General features: G+C 39.2%; 1 protein-coding gene across 9 annotated transcripts in view; it reads right to left on the reverse strand.

Moving 5' to 3' along the window:
* Positions 1-23,815, reverse strand: part of LAMA2 (laminin subunit alpha 2) — a 474,663-nt gene that overhangs the window by 90,363 nt on the left and 360,485 nt on the right. For all 9 annotated transcript variants that reach the window (XM_054023114.1, XM_054023113.1, XM_054023109.1 and 6 more), the window contains 6 exons: positions 19,206-19,348; positions 18,572-18,670; positions 9,508-9,619; positions 4,102-4,264; positions 2,406-2,616; positions 603-719 (listed from right to left, as the gene is read on the reverse strand). In XM_054023114.1, coding sequence (XP_053879089.1) covers positions 603-719; positions 2,406-2,616; positions 4,102-4,264; positions 9,508-9,619; positions 18,572-18,670; positions 19,206-19,348 — 845 coding nt within the window. The remainder of the gene's footprint in view (positions 1-602; positions 720-2,405; positions 2,617-4,101; positions 4,265-9,507; positions 9,620-18,571; positions 18,671-19,205; positions 19,349-23,815) is intronic.

Here is a 23,815-nt window from a genome sequence, read left to right on the forward strand (position 1 = left end):
GGAATGGTCTGAAAATTTCCTTCATTCCATCACTTCTTCTGACTATCCCCCCAAACTCATGTCCATATAAATTTTAGGGTGGGCTTTTCAAAAGCATTCAAGTGAGATAGGTGTGCAAGTCCCATTGATCTACCTAGCTCAAGGTCTGCAGCCACAGACCCCTTATGTAATAATTTCTTATTTTTCTTCTCTGTTTTGTTTCACACTCCTTTTATGTGTGTACATGTGCATCTAGACAATAGAGCCAAGGGCAGCACTGCCTATGGACTTCTTGCACCTGCTATTCTAAGGCTACTATCCTTTATTCAAACCTAGATGCCTAATCCCACACTTACAGAAGCAGACAGAGTCTGTAAAAAGTGAGGGATGTGTATATATGCATTTGTGTGTAATACAATCAAATTGGGTCAACCTGGATCAGTTTATATACCCATTTATCCTTTACAACCAGGCTGTACACACAACAGTGGAAAGCCAAGTGCTTCCAGTTCAAATAGTCCAGCACTGATAAAGGTTAGATTAATTAGGTGTTCCTTTAATTATCCACTTAGCTGCCTCAATGTGCCTACCCTCAAAAACAAAACAAAAACAAAACCACTCACCTCCACAGCTAAATTGATTTCATTTGCAAGACGGCTGGCTTCATCCAAGATGTCATTGCCCTCTTTTAGTGTTTTTTCGGCCTCTTGTCTGCTACTTTCTACAGCTTGCTTCCTTTTCTATAGGTTGAATAATCCACACAATGAAATAAATTAATTAAGCAAAGGTAAAGCAGGAGTGGCCGGGCATTCCAATACCCCTGCATTTTTTTCTGGGGCCCCCCACATGAAACTTCTGAAACCTTCAGAACTATTAGAGCAAAAAATAAAAATACAGCATGTCTCAATGGCAAAGATAATCAATATCTGAGTTTTATCTTGCCCCAGCACAAAACTGCATGACTGTAGCATTAGAGTAGAATGAGTTCAAAAAGTCAGAAATCCCAACCCTTCCTCTTCTTTTGATAGTGTTATTTTCCCCGAGCATGACTGTGAATTAGCCCAAACCAAATGTTGTGAAGATTCCTGAAGTATCCATATTAATTTTCATTCTTGATTTTAATTGTTGATCCCACATTTAATAAAAGTTTCCAGTTTGTAGGGTTTGGGTTTTTTGACACCATTGCTTTATTAGTTTGTAAAGCAACCTTGGTACTTTCATGTTTCCAACTGGTGGATACTGCATACATTGCACAAGAGGGATGACACCTCCTTTGTCTCTAGTTCAAAGTACTAGCTACATCGTGTACAGAGCCATTAAGCATCACAGAGTAGATTGACAGCAGGCCATGAAATTGCACCATTTGGGCAAACGGGAAAGCGCTATGATGGCCACGAATTAAGAGAAAGGCAAAAAAAATGGAAATCTTAGAATGATAAAGAGAGCAAACCCATTGGCTGAAGGGACTCTTCACAGCATTCAGATAATTGTTATTATTTTATTATTAATTATTATTGTTATTATTATTTATTCGTATCATCTATGGTGTTAGGGAATGCATAAGAACCTAGATAAAAGACAATCGCTCCATCTTCCCTGCTCTAACCCCATTGGAAAAGAAATGTAGAACAGCTGATATTTTCTAACTTCTTTACAATATAGCATCTCTCTGTAAATCAATCAAGCGCACAAAGCTCTGATGAAAACTCAGGTCCTGGAACTCTAACCTCATCACTGTATATTAGGCAAAAGCACATCGAGAGCAACGAGAGTTTGAAACATTTATCTTCATTTAGGTTTGACTCTGCTTTCTATCTTGGATAAATGCTTGTTAATGAAAAGTATAATGTGCTTTTCAAGTCTTTGCAATTAAAATTAAATCAGAAGCAGACTCTCCTGCTACCAGGGAGATCATTTATAACAGCTACTAACTACCCAAGATGTACTTTGATTTATTACTCTTTAACATCTACACACCCAGTTCATTTCTTTCTAGAGGTGGGATATGGAAGTGAAAGTGCAAGGCTACAAAATGCAAATAGAGGATGGTGAAGACTGTAATTGGTTTCTTGCTAAAACCCTTAACCCAGGGTTTAAATTTTGCTTAGGGAATTTTGTGGGTCTTTGCACTGGGATGAATTTCACCCCACATGCACTATAGGGATCCAGGGCATCCTCCACCTGAAATTTCTTAGAGTCCTATTTGCTTTTAGAAGAAATAATAAGAAAACCTCAATAACCGTATATATATGGAAATCTCAGAATGATGAGGAGAGCAAAAACCATTATTTGAAGAGACTCTTCACAGCATATATATATTCCGCTCGTTGTAAAAAGGTTCATGTGAACAAAGGGTCAGAGTTCCAGATTCTGGTCTAACCCTCAAGATGGTAGTAAGTCAAGGGAATCTGATCATCAGCACTAACCTCTATCACTGTCATGTTTCTTTGGTTGATTGCAGATAAGCGATTTGCCTCCCTAATTTTACTACTGGCTTCTCTCAGCAGGTCTCGAGCATCGTCAACCTTGTTTTTGTAATCTGCCATCTTGTCCCTGACCTCATTCTTGAGCTCCTCATTTTTCTCTGTGGGCTCGCCAAATAATTTCTTCACTTTGTTCAAAAGGGCTTCTGCATTTCTGCAATTCCCACCAACACAAACAAAAAACAGGCATTGAATCCATCTTCACCACACCCAGTAATCTCATCATTTTTAATTCCATTCATCTGAAAAATTCATTTTAAATAGAAGTGGAAAACCACCTTGAAGAGAGTACACACTTAGTAAAACAAAAGGACAAGTTCATATTAGGTTTTCCTATGGAATTTTAAATTCACCCTGAGTCCTTATTTAGGAAATGGTCTTCAGGGAAGTCTTTTTTTATATTGTCATTTTTGCTATCTGACTGATGAAGTGAGTTTTTGTGAATCACTACACTTGTCAAAAAGCATCCCCTCATTCACACTAATGTGACCCTTGTCACAAAGTGGTCCATTACCTTGAATGGAGGGGACATGCCTGATCTGAAGCGGTCTCAAAGCAGAGCTTCAGACCACCTGCGAGAGTCAGTTTGAAATAATTAAGTCTGTTCTCTTTTTCTTTGCTACAACCAACCTCTAGAGGGTTAGACACTTTTTTAAATGAAAGCTGAGATTATCACATAGTCTCACGATTCCAGGAGCTGTCGCTTTAAGAAAAATATCAACTATCATAAGATTCTCCATAAAATCGTGAGAGCGGGCAAATTTCATGTGTAGTTATTAGGTTTGGGGTTTTTGATGAGAAAGTGGTGGATTTTTTTTTTAATTAGGTTCAGTAATGTGTCCTTCAGGTGGTCTGGGTGGAATAGGATTACAGACCTGAATTCAATTAAACACTGAAATAAGAAGGGGGAAAAGCAACAACTGCAAGTAAAGTTCTGTTGACTATAGGAGCAAGAAGACAACTATAAGGGAACAATTAAAACAGTCTTCTTCCTCACTTAGCATGTAGAACTTCATGGCAAGCACAGGGAAAGGGAGATCCTAGTCACTTGTGTCCTTGGCCAGAATCCTGAAAACTAGCCAACCAGAACCAGCGACTGTCCAAAATCATTTGATAAAAGAGTAAACATGATTAATTACTTCAAAGTCCTCACAAGGGTTGCAGTCCCTTTCATAATGGAAATGTTTCAAAAAGGCTTTTTTTCCCTGAAAACTATGAATTTTAAAAACTATAAATACATAAATTTTAAGGATAGCATTTGTATCTCTTTCCCTTATAGAATGATTTAATACCTCCAGAAAGAGTCTGATCAGAGAATTTCCAGACAATTTTTTTATGGTAATGCTAAAAATTCCCAACTCTTTTGTTGAAGTCAATGGCAAAAGTCCTTTTGGTCTATAATTTAAATATGGAATATTTAATATCCATCTGAATGCCTCTGCTGGTGAATAATTTTACACAAATGTTAGCACTTTAAGGAATCCAAGGGCTACAAAATAGACATGAAATATCAGAATCCTTTTCCCTTATTTTTCGGTGGCTTCCGTTTTTGAAATCCCATCGGAATGGATTACAATTACATTAATCAGACTCATCTTATTGGACTCAGGAGGTTGAAGCTTGTGGCCCTTCTACTTACGCTAACTCATCTTGGGCTGCCCTTTCTTGCACATTCAACTTTCTTCTCCTCAGTTCTCTCATCATTCTATCAATATCACTCTGCAGAGCCTGAAGACTTTTCTCCAGGGTCTTATCTTGGATTCGGAGTGTCTCATTCAGTTTTACAGCATTTTCATTTACAGCTGCAGAGGGGGGCAAAAACACATATAAGGAATAAGTAAATAAAAGTGACACAGAGACTTTTAGCATCCGCACATCATCACCATCACCAAGGGAAATGCAATTTGCAATGGGTATTCCTGCTGTGAAATATAAAGGGCAGTTAATCCAACGATCAGTAACAAATGAGAAAATGTTATATGTTCCATCAAATCCTTTATTGTATTTCACTTTCAGGCACAGTAATTAAAGCGAGGAGGTTTTATATCTAAACTAAGAAATATATATAGAAAATAGGTACCAAACCCTTGAAATGTCAGGTGATAATTTGGGACATTGAGCAGGGAACGAGGGGGTGGGGCAAGATGGAATGAAAAAGTGAAACGTAAATGAGTTGTAGAGGACGGTTTACTGTTTTTAAAATTCAAGTTTACTAATGATAAGAAGAATAAATGACAGAGATCCCCCTCTGAAAATGGAGAGCGAACGAGCTTATGTGTTTATACACAGACACACAGAAGGGGAGAAGGGGGCAAAAAGGGATAGACTGCACAGTGGGGTGTATAAAATTTTATGGGCATGTGTTCAAGATGGCTGAATTACTCATAAATGCCAAAGCCACTATGCAGGGCATCTCATTCTAATACTGATAAAATATTTATGCCATAACACCCCATGGTATATTCAGAATATACTGTGAATAAAATTTTCTAAAGCACCTATATGACTTAGATGCCTAAGCCCCATTTTCAAAAATGATTTAGGCATTTAGGAGCAAAAGTTCCACTGACTTTCAATGAGACTAAGGTGCAAAGTGCCTTAGAATATGTCTACATTGCAGTCAGAGGTGTGATGGCAACATGGACAGACGTACCCTAGCTAGCTCTCATCTAAAAATAACAATAGCAGTGAAGCTGCAGTAGTACAAGCCTGCCTAGGACCTCAGGTATGTACTCTAGTGGCTAGTCCATGCTGCTGCAGCTTCACTGCTATCAGTGTCTGAGCTAGCTCGTTCAAAGCTAGCTCGGGTATGTCTACATGTGCTGCAGTCACAGCTGGGATTGCAGTGCAGACATACCCTCAATCTCTGTTGAAACTGCGACATAATCACTTTTGAAATTTTTATCCTACACCTTTCACAAAAAAGCAACAACAAAAGCTATTTTACGATTCATCAGAGAATTGTTATAGATGTGTCATTGTTTTTTGTATTCCTTAAACCCTAATCCTACAAAGAACCCCTGCTACGTGGGCAGATCCTTCCAGCTGCGTGGAGCCTCACTGACTTGAATGTTACTCCATGCAGGCATAGGGGAATGCCCACACAGAGCTCACTGCAGGACTAGTCCCCCTTACTATTAGTCCAACTGTACAGGTCTGAGGTGTGATGGCATATAACCAATTATATGAACTTTAGGGCACACTGCAAAGACTCTTTATTTGCTAGGTCTGTAGGGAAGGACTGAGGTTTGGGTCAGGGATGGGATTTTGGGGTGATATGGTATATATTTTGTTGTTTTAAATTTCTGGCTGGTTAATTTAAAGTTGGTGAATGTGTTGGGCAGGGGAGGGGGCATGGGTTTTGCTGTGCTACTGAGGGCTTCTTCCTTGTAAGGACTGTTCTTTTAAAAATATGGTCAGGGCATCCAAGGATGTGGATAGGCATCCAATTTTAATTTTTTTTTTAATGGAAAGAAATAGATAATTTAGGAATTCACTAAGATTTACCTAAAATAGAAATGACTGGACGTAAGTTATATCTCACACCTACAAAGGTTAGAAGCAAATGTTGTTCATCCAACAGTAAAGAAGACAATCTGCACGTCCTAATCTTGCTGAGTTGCAAGTTATCAGACTACAATGATGCTACTGCTCCGGGGCTGGAGCAGTCTATGAACGGCAATGAGTCTATCTGGGGGAAATTCAAAATTTGAGGAGAAAAAAGGAAACATTTTACTGGTACATTTTGTTGTGGTTTTTAAAGATGGTTGTGTACAACTACTCACTAGCTTGGAAAGTGAGAAGTAGTCCAATTAAAATGGGTTAGTGAACATAGTGCAGATGAAGCAAAGATAAACAGCAAAAGTCATATATTCTATATTTATCACCACTGCCACAGAACATATTACATTAGAAGAATATGTATTTTTCCTACTTAAGCATATCTTTTATGTATTAAATATTTTGAGTTATCTGACAAACGTTCTGTTCTCATGCCAGACAAGGCGAGTATCTGCTGGTGCACATGGTAGTAAGGCTTTGTATAAATGCCAGTTCATGCACTCTCTTTGTATAAATCAATACATAGAAATGGGAATATCACTTGAGGCAGAAAGATGGCATCTTGTCAGTAGGATGGGTGAAAACGATGAAAGAAAACAAAGCACTTCTTGAACTTTCCTGCCATAAGTATGCAACAGTACGTATTTACTTAATAGAATTATTGCGACATTTTATTCCTAGTTATTATCCTCTGCCTGTTTTGTTTATATGAACTCTTTTGCTAAGAGAGCACCCTGCTAGAATGGAATGTTCCACTTACAGGAAAGTTACTGTTCACTCCTCAATAGTCAATCGGGAATCTTCAAGGTTGTGAGAACTTCATGAGATCAGACATTTAAACTCAGCTCCATGGAGGTACTTAGGCACCTAACTGTCAGATGTAGGCTCCACTGAGATCCGCAAAACTCCCGCTCAGCTGCTGTCTACCCCTCTAGGTGCCCAAACTCATGTGGTGCCTACTTTTTTGCTGTAAGACTTCCCTTGGAGCCTCAGTTTCTGCCTCTGGACATGTGCACTGCTGCCTCCTTGTAGGTGTCCTGGCACTTATCTCTCACCTAAGCCCCAGAGAGAGCCACAAACTGGGGGAAGACAGGTGTTCAGCCACCTAACGTGCATGTGAGACCTAGTCTGACCAAGTACCATTCAAAACTCTGTGTGGGGGTCCCCATCTTATAAATTTTAGCCCAGTAGTAACGGATATGGGAGACCCTGGTTACATTCCCCGCTCTGCTCGATAGGGAGAAAAGATTTTAAAAGGCTCACAGATGGATATGCTAACTGCCAGGCTAAAGAGTTACTCACTCTCACTGTCTCTGGCCCAATGGCTCTTCAAGTATTTATCCACCAACAGCAGTTTTATGTGGAGTGAGGCAGGCACATCAGTCATTCTCACAATAAACAATTTAGGTTCCTGAGCTGCCTGACTCCTGGAGAGAGGTTCCCAGCTGTGGATCACTAGCAGCCCTTGGAGACGGTGAATCGGGGTAACCGTTCCAGACCCTGCGCTTTGGGGGGCCCTGCAGGCCAGTGCGATTGGCTGGCACGATCAGTCCTGGAAGAGACGGGTCAGTCCCAGAAGTGATGGATTCAACACTTCCACCCTGGGCCCCGCACCCTACTAGGGACAGCCCTGACTAGCAGAGACAGGTAACTCCCTGCCAGTCTTGACTTAGGTGCCTATCTCTATGACAGGGGTGGGGCTTAAGATACACCCCTCATCAATATCTCCCATTGGCTAGCTTAGGCAGCTCCCTGCCTAACATGCTGCTTTTATGGATCACATTCTAAGGCACCTATTTCTCCTCATTAATTATATGGGAAGCCTAGGTGCCTAACTCAGGCTTTGTGGATCAGAGTGGTGTTCCTGCAGTTTCCTAGGTGGGTAAAATTAGCCACGGTGAAGCTTAGTGTTGTAACACCTAAGTCCTTCTGTGGATCCTGGCCTTAGTACCTAACATCTGCCAGGTTTGCATAGATGTACTTGTGGGCAAAACTTGCCCTTAAGTTTGATTCACAATATTGGTTAACCCTGGATTTTGACTGACTGGTAAAGAAGCGATGGTTTATAATGAAAAAGTGGTGCCAGAAGCACATTTTCATCTGTTCTTAAAATGCTGACTTGGCTACTGGTCAAACACATGGATTTTAAAATCACTCTCTCTGCTTCTAGGATATTATGTGTATTTGTTTCAACCCCATCAAAATCTTTTAATTCTATGTTACCAGTTTTCCCTGGAAACCTGCTGGAAGCATCTTCTGTGGTGATTCCAAACATTGGACACAAACATTGGACCAACAGCTTTGGCTTGTCATTCTTCAAACTCACTTTAGTCTGAGAGCAAGGAGTCTGCACTTTTGTAGCCAAGTTGGTCCCAGGATATTAGGGACACAAGGCGGGTGAGGAAATATCTTTTATCAGACCGACAGAAGTTGGGCCAATAAAAGATATTTCCTCACCCACCTTAAGTGCAAGGAGCTCAGCCTCATTCTATTTAAATCCACTTGGAAAACTGCAAATCTTTGCATGTTGTTTTTTTAACATTTACTTGTTTTATGTCAGGGTTGCAAGATCAAAAGATATTTTAAATAACTGATTAGTTCTACCAGGTGGAGCACACTGGGATGCATTACATGCAAGTCAATATAAAATTAATCTATGGTATAGTCTGGTGACAAAAATGTTTTTTTTTTAAACGGAGAGGCTATATTCTGCTGTAAGTAACACCCATGCAACCCCACTGAAAACAATGAGGGGTAGTAAGAGTCTAATGGGAGAGCAGAATGCAGCCCAATATTTCTCAAATTAAACTACAGTTAATTATAAGAAGCCATGTTTTTCAAGTATGTTTACCTTTCTCTTATTTTATAGCTTTGTAGAGTATTTAGGTTCTGCTTCCCAAAGCTGGCTGCTATCTTTCCGCTTGTGATTCTCAACTGCATTTGTAGGTGCAGAGAATCAAATTCTTGGGGGAGAACTGGCTCAATGCCACTGTTCATCGCTAGGACTCACTTGCAAATTCCAAGCAGCAGATGTTCATTAGCAGAAAGTAGTAATGTATTTCTGAAGTCATTCTGAGAAATTAAGATGTAGCCTCAATGCACCAAGTGAAATGATAAAATTATATGAGGCTTTTTTGTTCCGCCCAAATGAATTTTTTTTAACTGCCTTGAAAATAAACAACAGCTTAGCAGAAGGCACCCATTAGTTATGTAATCATAATAGCTGTTCTCAAGAACTGGAACATTCCTGAAGGAACACATCCAATTTCTTGCTAGTCTGTGCTCATAATTACCAATCCACTAACTGTTGTTATGAACTGCACCCTGTCGATTACAGATAGTTTGCAGATAGTTTGCTGGAGTTTCTTAACTCTTAAATCACAGGATGTCTACCAGCTAATGCTCTCTCTCTCTCATTGCCTCTTTCCCTACTACCTTTCAATTTCCATGAGGAGCAACTGCCATAGTTTTCTTTTTCCAATACCTTCCGCAGCCTGGAGCATGTCCTTGATGAACTGTCCAAGAGACATGGCTCTCTCATTAGTCCTCTCAGCATCCTGCCCGGTTTGTTCTCCATCTGCCGTCACCTTGGTAGCCTAGTGATCCAAATTGAGGAAAAGTATAATTAATGGACATGACAAGACTGCACCAGGAGATATTCCCACTAGCTGAATCCACTTGCAAATCTTTCCTCAGGCAAAAGGCAATCGATGAATTATTGATCAGATGTACTGGAAATGACATACACTGCTCAAGTACACAATTACACTTTATTTCCTCTTCCATTAAATGGAAATTGGAGGGCTTTATTTTTGGTCCTTGGAAATGTTAGTTGTGTGGAACAGCACACAAAGGGACTCAAGTTGAGAACATTCTTTGAATGTGTTTAAAGCAATGTTGTTCAAAAGCTTTTAATGGATACTTCAGGGCGTACTTCCACTAGTTTCACTATGTGATTGATTTCCTGATGACAGAATGCAGTATACACAGCACTCCCTACCTGTTACCTCCCCTGAGGAGTTTTTGAAGAAAACATGGCCTGTCTCAATAAGTTAGTAGAATTTTAAATCAATACATTAATTAAGTGGAGGAAGAAAGAAAAAGAGAAAGAAAAGGAAAAAGAATCACTCTTTCATTCATTTTGCTTAAAATCTTTTGTATATAACGTTTTCAAGTGATCAATACAGTTTTGACTATGAGTACGTACATGATTTATAGTTTTAATGAATCACAACAGCTCAGGATGGAGATGAACATCAAATACAAGTCTGACAAAGCACTAGTCAGAAAAAAAACATCCAAATACATTCATCTTTATTTTCACATTCAAAACATCCCTATTTATAATACATCTACATTCACCATATGACATCTGACCATTTCTTCCAAACATTTCATATATTGAGTGTAAACTCTATTTCATGGAGGAATACAAGCTGTTTGTATAGGAATGTGATTACCCAGAAGGAACATCCCAGGCAACAGGGCATCATGCTCTCTCCAGTTTCTGGGAAAAGGTTGAAAGATCTGTGTGATCTGGAGCAAGCTTACATTTTATCTGGCTACAGCTATGCAAACCCTGTTCTCAGATATGAACAAGCTTTGCAATAATCTAGTCCAGGGAAATTAATGACACTTTAAAACTTTGAGTCTTGTCAAAGCTGGCTGTGTGTGAATCCTTACTTATCACACTAGATCTCGCCCAATCCCTAAATCTGCTCAGGAAAACTGAATACAGTACTTGTCACTGCACAGAAATGGCATTTAAAATCCAAGAAGTATAATAATTTATGGCACTTAAAGCATAAATGGCCAAATTTGTCCTTGAAATAAAATCCATGGACGATTTCAATCTATTATACTGACCTGCCTCACAGTAATTACAACATAGGTAATTTACATTAAAAATGGTTGAGGTGAGTAGAAGCACCAGTCCTTCCTTCTTACCCTGACCATTAAAAGAACATGGGCTCATCATTTCTATGCAAGTTATGCCTATGTTACTGGATGATCAAACCTTTAAAATATGCCTCAGAGGCAGAACTGGCTTGGTAAATTATACAGGGCATCCAGTACAGGTGATTGGTGGATGTGCCTGGTCTTGATGGACTACTGGTCTAATCCAAGATGGCGTTTCTGATGTCATTTTGTTCCTCGTGTATTTGAGAATTGTCCTATTATTTATCATCACATCTTCAGCAATCATCCTTTTATTCTTGGTCTTTGATTTTCCTAGAATGGTTTACATGAGTTTCACTTTGTTCTATAATATTCTAGTCCTTCACTACAAATGATGTTTTATAACTTGCGTGAACCTCTCTTATCCTTGATTACTTTTTTCACATTCATATTAATTCAGATTGGCCTTTTTTAACTTTCACTATTTATTGCCTTTTGCCATGTATTACATTTTCGTGCACATTAATCTGTCTTTGAACAGTTTCCAGTTCCCCTCTGTGACCATTCCCTTAACTCTTTAAACTCATTCAGCTCCACTGAATGCTTCTTATATTCAACCATAATTTGCTCTACTGGAAAATAAATTTTTCACTTTATTGTTTCTTTTTTGGCCTAACTTCAGCTCTACAAACCAAACTAAATAACAGATAGCATCACTCAGACGCTGTCTCACCATAACATAGACAATCATGTGTCATTCTTTGTGAATAAAGTGTCAACTATTTCCCATATATTGAGTTCATTAGAATTCTACAGGGGCAGGCTTCAACTGAAGAAAACACTGCTTATGTTGAAAGTTAAATCTCAAACTCCTTTCTGAGAAACTACCAAAGCCAGCCAGATAAGAATTAAAGGAAGGTGGTAGAGTGATATCCATGAATGAGTTTTTAAACAGGGTGGGGGGGGCTTCAAATGTTATAGAATTTTAGACACAAGGTAAACCCTTTGGGATAACAAGGTTCTATCCCATGGAAATTCAGGAAGAGGGAATGTTTTTAAGCCGTGCGGTCCTACAAGCATCTTGTGTGGCTAGGGTTCACAGGTAGCACACATCTATATATATAATCTTTATTCTCCATTGCATTTGGATTCCTTTCTGCCAGATCTGAAATCCATACAAATATTAGCATCTGTGCTCAGCCCTACTTCTCCCCCTTTTGTGACAGAATCTCCTCATACCATCTGCTCCGACTGAAAGGACTCCTACTGTGGTGCTGTTTCCACCCCGCTGCAAGCCACCAGGGAAATAGCTCCACCAAGAGCTTCTACCGAACACACGTTTCAGGTGGAGTGAACATGCAATGCAGATATATATTTGGCTAGTTTGGATTGGCTGCAGAGAGGCAGGGTTTGGACCCCCCTTCAAGTACTTCCTGCTGCCTATAGCCAATGTTGCCTTGGCCGCCTACTTTTCCAGATCCAGTAACAGGGTTTTCTGAGTTGTGGAGGCTGTCACGGATGGACATAGGGACATCTTGATTTGCAGGGTAAGGTGTGGGTGAAGAGGTTTTCTGACACTCTCTCTGGGAAGCTCAGCTCTTACAGGTGCAGTCCCCAATGCACCACCTCAGTGAGGGTGGACTGGAAGAAATGAGTGAATGGAAATGTGAGTGAGGGAGAATAAAGTCAAACGGAGAGCCAGAGGGGGAGAAACGAATAAGAGGATGGAAAGGGAAAAAGGAAGCAAGCACCAGCAAGCTAATGAGGTGTGAATGTGAAGGTGAATGAATTGGCAATGAATATGAATGTAGGTGAATGAGGGAGTATGGATGGAGGGGAAGACAGCAGGGAGAGATAGGAGGATGACAGCTACCCTGGTGGGGAGGAAAGAGTGGATGAGAAGTTGTTCTGACTGGCCAAACACAATGAAGGGGTTGCAGAAGATTAAATACTGTTTTCTCCTACCCTGTACAATAAATGTATGAAAATTTTCTTCATGAACCCCTAATCTAGGAAATATCATTTCCCCTGCTTGCAGTTATAAGGGTCCTCTTCAATTTAACGTTTGTGATGCCTAAGACTTTATAATTTGTATGAAAAGATGAAAATAAAGAGATAATGAATGAGCCTCCTTTACATTAATATTTGGAGTACACACACACACACTCCCTCTCTTCAGGTGCATGCACATGTACACGCACACACACACACACACACACACCGTAATTCTGAAGGGATTTACAAAATAATATACTTATATAAAATGTACACAAGCAATAAGCAAAACCACTATCTTAAAGTTGTAAAACTACAACACGGGACTCTCATTAGGGAGGGAGTCTAAAGCTACATGGAACTTTTAAAATTTCAGGTGTATAGTCAGCAGCTGATGTTAGCAATACAACTCTCAGTGTCATGTGTGTGTGTGTTAATTAATGTCCAGAGGAACAATTCAACTATTTTGCTGAATATCATCTCTCCTGGTCTGCCAGTCCTTTATATTAATGTTCCATCAAATACTTGAACTTCAGCACTGCTGATATCAATTCCCCTTCTCAGAGTTCTCAACCATTAGGTGGCACACTTTATATTATTTTCCTTTCAGACTCTCTCTGATGACCTAACAATATTCCAATCTCTGCACTGAAGCTCTAATCTGAAATAAAAGCTTTCCTAATAAAAAGAATAACTAGCACATAGAAGTGACATCTCAAAATAAAGGTGGTTTAAAAATTATTTGATTTATCACTGTAAATGCGACTGCCATTTTGATAGCCCCACTGATTGACTCTTTGTGATAAGTAGATTTGATTTTAAATCAGAAATTTCTCTGTCTTGCTGTGCAATTCTTAACTGGACACGGAAACAACTCACGGTGCTGAGAGCAGATCTACAGCACAGTGCTCTATAGCGGTGGTTCTCAACCTGCAGCCCGCTTGCAGCCCAATCAGCACACAGCTGCGGCCCATGTTACACCCTCAGGGCCATACGGGTAGTATATATATTGTGTGGATGCAGCCCACATGACACAGAGAGCTGCATATGTGGCCCACAATGGTAAATTGAGAACCACTGTTGTACAGTTTAATGAGAAATGAACAACCACAACAAACAGATCATTTGACTATTTAAAACAGGAAAACCAAAATGCATAATATGTCTGAGACCTCCTGGGCACTTTACAACTCCGTCGTGAACACTGAGTGAACCTGTGTGTAAGAGGCAATCCCACAAATGTGTGTATTATTTCTCTGAAATATTCAGGCCCAGGGGATTTGAAAAAGAAAATTCTGCTTTTAAGGGATACATAAAAAATGAGGAGTCCTTGTGGCCCTTAGAGACTAACAAATTTATTTGGGCATAAACTTTCGTGGGCTATAACCCACTTCATCAGATGCATGGAGTGGAAAATACAGTAGGCAGGTATAAATATACAGCACATGAAAAGATGGGAGTTGCCTTACTTGAGTAGGGGGTCAATTCTAATGAGGCCAATTCAATTAGGGTGGATGTGGCCCATTCCCAACAGTTGACAAGAAGGTGTGAGTATGAACAAAGAGAAAATTATTTTTTGTAGTGACCCAGCCACTCCCATTCTTTATTCAGGCCTAATTTGATGGTGTCAAGACAATGGATCATGTGATATGGTCTGAATGAAACCTGGAGGCATGTAGGTAAGTATAGTGGTCAGTAGGTTTCCGGTATAGGGTGGTGTTTATGTGACCATCGCTTATTTGCACAGTAGGGTCCAGGAAGTGGATCTCTTGTATAGACTGATCCAGGCTGAGGTTGATGGCGGGGCAGAAATTGTTGAAATCTTGGTGGGATTCTTCAAGGTCCTCCTTCCTATGGGTCCAGATGATGAAGATGTCATCAATGTAGCGTAAGTAGAGTAGGGGTGTTAAGGGAAGAGAGTTGAGGAGGCGTTGTTCTAAGTCAGCCATAAAATTGTTGGCATATTGTGGGACCATGCGTACCCATAGCAGTGCCTCTGACTTGAAGGTATAAATTGTCCCCAAATCTGAAATAGTTGTGGGTGAGGACAAAGTCACAAAGCTCAGCCACCAGGTTTGCCGTGACATTATCAGGGATACTGCTCCTGATGGCTCATAGTCCATCTTTGTGTGGAATGTTGGTGTAGAGAGCTTCTACATCCATAGTGGCTACATGCCTCCAGCTTTCATCCAGACCACATCACATGATCCATTGTCTACAGCCATGCCCTAAGACACAACCGCATTTGCTCCAATTCCTCAGACAGAGACAAACAGCTACAGGAGCTCTATGTAGCATTCTTAAAACTACAGTACCCACCTGGGGAAATGAAGAAACAGATTGACAGAGACAGAAGGGTACCCAGAAGTCACCTACTACAGGACAGGCACAACAAAGAAAATAACAGAACGTCACTAGCCATCACCTACAGCCCCCAACTAAAACCTCTCCAGCGCATCATCAAGGATCTACAACCTATCCTGAAGGACGATCCCTCACTCTCACAGACCTTGGGAGGCAGGCCAGTCCTCGCTTACAGACTGCCCCCCCAACCTGAAGCAAATACTCACCAGCAACTACACATCACTCAACAGAAACACTAACCCAGGAACCAATCCTGCAACAAAGCTCGTTGCCAACTCTTTCCGCATATCTAATCAAGGGACACCATCGTAGGATCTAACCACATCAGCCATACCATCAGGGGCTCATTCACCTGCAAATCTACCAATGTGATATATGCCATCATGTGCCAGCAATGCCCTTCTGCTATGTACATTGGACAAACTGGACAGTCTGTACACAAACGAATAAATGGGCACAAATCAGACCTCAAGAACTGTAACATTAAAAAACCAGTAGGAGGGCACTTCAATCTCCCTAGACACTCAATAACAGACTTAAAAGTGGCAATTCTTCAACAAAAAACCCTTCAAAAACAGACTTCAACAAGAAACTGCAGAACTGGAATTAATTTGCCAATTTGACACCATCAAATTAGGCCTGAATAAAGAATGGGAGTGGCTGGGTCACTACAAAAAATAATTTTCTCTTTGTTCATACTCACACCTTCTTGTCAACTGTTGGGAATGGGCCACATCCACCCTAATTGAATTGGCCTCATTAGAATTGACCCCCTACTCAAGTAAGGCAACTCCCATCTTTTCATATGCTGTATATTTATACCTGCCTACTGTATTTTCCACTCCATGCATCTGATGAAGTGGGTTATAAGCCCACAAAAGCTTATGCCCAAATAAATGTGTTAGTCTCTAAGGTGCCACAAGGACTCCTCGTTTTTGTTGATACAGACTAACATGGCTAACCCTCTGAAAAGGGATTCATAGACTCCGAGGCCAGAAGGGACCACTGTGATCAACTAGTGTGACCTCCTTTATAACACAGTCCATAGAACTTCCCCAAAACAATTCCTAGAGCAGATCTTTTAGAAAAACATCCAATCTTGATTTTAAAATTGTCACTGATGGAGACTCCATCACAACCCTTGGTAACTTCTTCCAGTGGTTAATTGCTCCCATTTAAAATGTGCACCTTATTTCCTGTCTGAATTTGTATAGCTTCAACTTCCAAGCCCTTGGAACATGTTATGCCTTTCTCTGCTAGACCGATGAGCCCAATATTACATATTTGTTCTCCATGTAGGTGCTTATAGACTGTAATCGAACCTATATACTTCCAGCAGTGGTCATTCCAGTGCCAAATACAGAGGTAAAATAACTTCTTTACTGCTACTCGAAATTCTCCTCTTTATGCATCTCCTGATCAAGTTAGCTTTTTTGGCTACTGTGTCACACTGGGAACTCATGTTCAGCTCCACCAAAGCCACCATGTCTTTCTCAGATCACAGCTTCCCATGATAGAGTCCCCCATCATGTAATTATAGCCTACATAATCTTTATCCCTAGATGTATACATTTACATTTAGCCATATTAAAACACATATTTTTGCTTGCACCCCATAATACACAGTGATCCAGATCGCTCTGAATCAGTGACCTACTCTCTTCACTATTTAACAATCCCTCAGCTTTTGTGTCATCTGCAAATGTTATCAGTGATGATTTTATGTTTTCTTCCAGACCACTGATAAAAATGTTAAATAGCGTATGGCCCAGAACTGATACCTGCAGGACCCCAGGCAAGCTTGATGATGATTCCCCATTTACAATTACACCTGGACACCTGTCAGCCAATTTTGAATCCATTTCCTGTGCACCATGTTAATTTTATATCGTTCTAGTTTTTAATCAAAATGTTATGCAGTACCTATTCAAATGCCTTACAGAAGTTTAAGTATATTACGTCAACACTATTACCTTTATCAACCAAACTTGTGATCTCATTAAAAAAAAGATATCAAGTGAGGTCCCTTCCAACCCTGATATTCTATGATTCTATGACAGTATCTGTTTTTCATAAATTCATGTTGATTTCATTAATTACATTACCCTCCTTTAATTCTTTATTAATTGAATCCCATATGAGCCGCTCCATTATCTTGCTTAGGATTGAGATCAAGCTGACGAGCCTATATTACCTACGTCATCCCGTTTACCCTTTTTAAAAATTGACACAACATTAGCTTTCTTCCAGTCTTGCAGAATTTCCCCAGTGCTCCAAGACTTATTGAAATCAACATTAAAGGTCCAGTGAACAATTCTGCCAGCTCTTTTAAAACTCTTGGATGCAAGTTATCTGGACCTGCTGCTTTAAAAATATCTAACTTTGGTATAATCTGTTTAATATCCTCCAGAGATACTAGTGGAATGGGAAGAATGTTATCACCATACAATAAGACTATATCATCTCTTTCCCCTCAAATACAGAACTGAAATATTTATTGAACATTTCTACCATTTCTGGATTATGATAGATAATTCTACCATTTCCATCTAGTAATGGACCAAATTCCATTGTCAGGATTCCTTTTGTGCCTAATATATTTTAAAAACTCCTTCTTATTGTCCCTAACTCTGCTGGCCATAGATTTCTCCTTTTATCCCTTCCCTTTGCTTCCTTATCAATTCCCTACAATTCCTAACTTATGATTTATATTCATTATCATCAACCTCCCCTTCCTTCCATTTATTATGTATGTTATGTGTTACATGATTCTCCAGAAACCCAAAGACTGTTCAAGAGGCAAAACATCAGTGCAGGGAAAATGAGAGAAATCTACTAACTCACTTGCTGAAAGCCTCTACTACCCAAAGACGGGCTCCAGCCACAGGAGTCACTCTGTGATAATCTGGAGGTTTAACTACTGTTGGTTTTGTAAAAGAACTCCTAGAAGCAACCTTTTGAGACTTGTTCATATTTGCCAGAATAATGGCTCTCTTTCCTTTAGCACTATCTTTTTCAAATCCTTTCATTCTTGCTGAGTACCTGCTTCTGCTTACATTATATGTTTATGTGAAAAGAACACATCTCAACATATTGCCCCTCCCCCAAAAAAGAGGATGTCAGGGGAGGGGTGGGGAGTGATTTGAAATTGGCACTTTGGGAGTGAAAAGTGATTTATAATTCAGCCATTTATTCATGTTTAATTCATCTTCAAAAAGAATTTTGTCTGTCACTTAGAAGCATCCCTTTAAACAAACCCCTAGCTTTACCTCAGAATGCTACAGACTTACCCTTGTCAATAGCTCATCCATCTCTGTCACAAGGGTATCCAGGTTTTTTTGTGCCAACTGAAGGAGTCTCTCTGGTGCTCGCTGAGGTGATAGCAAATGCTAGGGAAAAAAATTATTTCATGGATTTCAGGGCTTCAGAAATAATGGAGGGAAGAAACATCAAAGCTTTCTTCTCATTGCAGATGCTACTCCTTTTTTGACACTAATGACTAATGTCACACTCATCCAAAACTGTTTATTCAGAGGTCCTGACAGCTTTAAATCTTTTAATATAGGATATAAAATATATGCATGTGGTAGAGTATACAATGCACTCACTACAATGTAACTGCTCTATGGACTGTTAACAAGAATACTATTTATTTTTACTAGAATTTCATTTCATTTTCTCTATGCCTGCCATATATTTCCTTCCATCCAAGTGAACAAACATAAATTACCACTGCATGATTTACTTATTATCATAAGTCAAAATACATAATTGTAATAACTATTTTCCAACTGTGACAAGTTTGAAGTAATTAAACCTTTAATTTTCCTTTTCCCCTACCTCTAGCTGTGATTATGTGTACGGGCAAATGTATACATGTTTGTACTGAATCCTTGGATTGATATACGCGTGCTGTGCGTATACCTTTAATTCCTGTGTCGTGTTCTCAAAGCCATACAGCATTTTATATGGAGGAGGCAGCGGGCCACTGAGGTTGACACTCAGAGTCATCTGGTTTAGTCGATCCAAGTCGCTTAGAAGGAGTCCTATGCATTCATCATCACAAACTGTGGTAAGGATAGGGACAGTAAAGCATATTTATTCCTGTTAAACATTTAAGGCAGATGTTTGAGTCTGAAATCTTTTACAGTACACTTACATCCTGTGAAAGATAATGCCACCAATCTCAGATAATTAAACCCAACAAATGTCTGGTACTAGAAAAAAATATGAAAACAATAGCTAGGGAATATTGCCTAGAACTTGATAATGGGACAGTATGATATAAAACCTATAAAGTTAAATTTGTAGACTTACCTGGGATAAAGAGGGGGAAAATTACACGTAATAGACTAGCCTGTACAAAATCCTAATTTCGGCAAGCAATTTAGAGGAAGTCTCGAGAAAGCAGGCAGGTAATTCAGCAAATCTAAAGAGCACTAAAAAAAAGAACTGAAAAAAGATTGTGCTGCCATGTATTTGAATAGATGCAAACCTCTTGAATTCATGTCATTTATGTACTTTATAGTCACACCACACATAGCAGCACGGCCAAGCAAGTTAAACTGCAATGCAGATTGTAGAAAGGGTCAGTATGAAAATGCTGATCACTTCCCATTATTTAGTGCTTTCCTCTACCTCATTTCATTATTCAGATTATAATTTATTTGACTGTTGTGTACTGCATATGCCTTAAAGGCGTTTGAATCTTTTCTCCCCAGTACTTTATCATCCATTAAAAGAAGCTAACATAACCTTATAGTCTAATGTTATTCACCCTGTAGACAGAAAATTATTCACCCTGTAAACAGAAAATTATGGGTCTGCCTCTCTAGGAGTATGAGTCTCTCATCATCATGCACAAACGTGTTACATAGGTTCAGTAAAGCTATACAGCATTTCGGAAGGTGGAGCAATTGTGAAACAATGAATACACTGGGGATGCTAAGAGACACAGAGGGCTGTGCCTAAAATTTTACAAGGATGTAATTATCTCACTCAACAACACCCTTTTAAGCTGCCTAATGGCTAGGAAACCATTAAGCAAAATGTGCATCTTTGTAAAAATAGGATGTATGGTAGATGATTTTCAATGCAGAATGACAGTTTCATCTGAAATCTATTGTTCCGTGTAGATTAAATCTCCTCTGCTTTTCATAATGTTCAGTCACAGTCATCAGAATGTTCCCTCATTCTAAATCAGGTGAGGCCAGTGGAATTGTGAAGCAGGGGGCTGGTCCAATTGTGGATGTAGAAAGAAGAATGGATACTGGTTTAATACACCAAGGAGCTACTTGGAGAGGCAGGAGAGAAAATGGATGTTGGTTTAGTGCAGTAAGAAGTAGGTAGGCTAGCCACACTGGAAGGAGAATAGATATTGTTATTAGAAGAGTTCCTCTCTTCATTTAATTCTTCCCCTATGTCTCAATAGTTTGTTGCTTGAGATGAAGTGCATTATCATTATTCTAATGAAGGCCCTTATATTTTGGTTTATGCCTGTATGTCAAAAAACCTATTTCTGGCCCACCTCCTGTCATCTCTGTGTTTAGAGAGAGAAGACATATTTCCATAAGATAAAGGCATGATTTACGGCAAGCTGTGTGTTTTATATACCAACATCTGTCTCCTAATTGATCAAGAAGACACACGGATCTGATAGCCATTTTGGAGGGTGTACATCCATTGCCTAAGAGAAATACAGTGTTCTTTTAAAGTGTGGGATTTTTTTTAGGGATATTTTATTTTATTCTGATTTATTTTATTTTGTATATTACATAAAACAATAAGAAATTTCTAGTTGCCCTCAATATTTTTGAAGAGACTAGAAATTTAAATGGGCTGCAAGTTAAAACCAAACTTAATTTAGCGTAACAGGAAAAATTTGAATAGCTTATAACATGAAGTATTCTCAATGAAGAAACTCATTTGATAAGTTTTCTGTGAGCAAGCGATATAAATTAACACCCCTAGCTTGATAATCAGGCTGAAAAGATGAACTACATCAAGTCAGGACCACAGCTGAGGAGAAGAGACAGTTACTCCAATACACAGTCTGAATGTACTGGAGCAATAGCAAATATTTCAAGAGTATGAATGTATTTTATCTGACTAAATGTTTCCAAAACTTTATCTATAAAACTGTCAGCATAAATCACTGTCTGATATTAACAAATGCAACTTTAAATTCAGATCATTATAGCAGTGCACATGTGTAAGGGGCAAATCGTGCCGTCACTATTACAATCTTTTCGGCTGGCAATTAATACAAAATATTGTATTTTCAGTTTTCACCACAATCTCTCATGCATCATATGTACTGTAAATATTCTGACTTATCTCCTAGTGAAAAGCATCTCAGAAAGCATGTATGCCAAAGAAAAATGGTTTCACAAACACTGATCGCATAATAAATGACACTTCAGATATACATGTTTTACAGACATCTACCCACTTACCTATTTTAAGTAAAAAAGCAAAAGATAATGATAATGGAATCAGATTTTTTTTTCAATACACACAGATCAGATCAGATTTTAAAGTCTCTCCATTAAGTCTCTCCATTAAGTCTTCCTTTTTCTGGAATTCCTTTGTATGGCATAAAGATCTCACAAGATCTCTCATTTTCTTCTGTTTATTTTCCCTTTCAAGCTCTCATATGACATGGAATTTCCATTACAAAAATACCCACATGGAATATTCTAATAATGATCCAAAACACTGTAGTTAAACCACTGTGAGCTCTAGTGTTTTGAATCATTATTATACAATGCTTTATCTTTTAAAGTTTTTTTCTGAATGAGTAGGGCAGAGACGGATTCACTCCTGAGGTGATCGATGTTGATACTTTTTTGTAAAAGTGAATGCTCCAGAGCAAGGCAAACCGCCAGTGTCTGGGAGCATAATTTTGTTCTTAGTACTACAAATACCTCAAGTCTAATATGCCACTCTCCCTAAGTGTGCAGAAAACTCATTCACATCAGTGTAAGTTCTGCATCACAAAAGATAGCAAAATATTATGGCTGAAATTGGCATTGTGTAACTGAACCAAGAATTTTGTCTTAAATATTATCATCACCATTAAAGTGCCAACACATCATATTACACAGAGTTATTTCCCAGCTTAAGTATAAGGGAAATCCATGGAATCTCTGATATCACTATATGGCAACCTCTGATAATTATTGATTTTTTAATGTTGACTACTATCTACTCCTCTTTCTGCAATCCCAGGCACTGCCAGTAAAGAGAGTGGGAGAGTGAACCTGGAATCAATCCCAAGTGTCGTTCTTGATTGTGCAGAACATTCACTAAACTAATTAATCTTATATAATCTCCACCCCTTTTTCATTAGGGAAAAAGAAGTGAAATCCTGGTTTCATTTAATGTATTTGGAGTTCTGCCATTAACCTCATTGGAGGTAAGATTTCACCTGTGATCTCTATGTCTCCAAATTTTGGGAAAACTCAGACCCAGATCTGGATCAAAATTTTATGGCTCAGGTTCACTTTTATTCTCCACTGTTCATAATCCCCCATTTGTTGCAGATGGCTGAGACTCAGTAACTAGCAAGATTTAAACGTGCAGAGGTTGGTGCAGTGGTTCTCAAACTTTTTGCTTTCATAACCCCGTTTTCATTGCTTCATGCCACCTCAGAAAGCATGGAGGATGGTATTTTGCGCCACAAAATGCTGTCCTCTGCATAGCGTGACTTCACATGAACCATACATGCGAAGTCACGCCACATGGAGTCTGCCATTTTGTAGAGAAAAAAGGCATCCTCTTCACACAGGATTGCAATCCCATCTGCTGACGATGCTACCCCATCACTGGGGAATTTGGGAATTGCTGGGCTGATGGCAGGACATTCACTCAAATTTTCTCTCTCCAGCAGTAGTTGCAGGTTTGTTGGCTGCATGGTGTAGTGCAATCTCCATCTCTTTTCACAGGGTTAAATTAAATAAACAAAATTCTGTATAATTAAATCTCTTTTCCAGCTTCTCTATTTGTCGTACATTTTTTCCCTTTCCCTTTTCTTTTTCACCCTTTCATTTAAGTCTTTGTTTCCACATTAGTACCATGTTGGCAGTATATAACTGAGGATAAGGATTTGTTGTTTAAATATTGCTGCAGATCTCAAAATATTGTGACTACACTTTTACAGATGAGTCTGAATTGTACATATAATTGATCCCCTGAAAAGTGCTTAATAGGTGAATTATCATTTTATTTATTATGGCTATTACAGCAAAGCCTAGAAGCTCTTATCAGGATTGGGGCCAATCAGGATTGTGCTAGCCACTGTGCAAACACACAAAGTCTTAGTCCCTGTCCAGATGAGTTTACAATCTAAGATCCTAATTCTCCAATGACTCACTCATGATCTGATGCACTCTGGGCAGTCCAGTTGAAGTCTCTAGAACTACTTGCAGAGCGTAAAGTTAAGCATGTGTAAGTCTTTGCAGGAGCAGGAGCAGGATCTAATTTCAGATAAGATGCAACAGACTATAGACTTGGTCCAAATCCGACTGAAATGA

This window comes from Malaclemys terrapin, chromosome 3, assembly GCF_027887155.1.
Source record: "Malaclemys terrapin pileata isolate rMalTer1 chromosome 3, rMalTer1.hap1, whole genome shotgun sequence".
In the NCBI taxonomy this organism is placed as follows: Eukaryota; Metazoa; Chordata; order Testudines; family Emydidae; genus Malaclemys; species Malaclemys terrapin.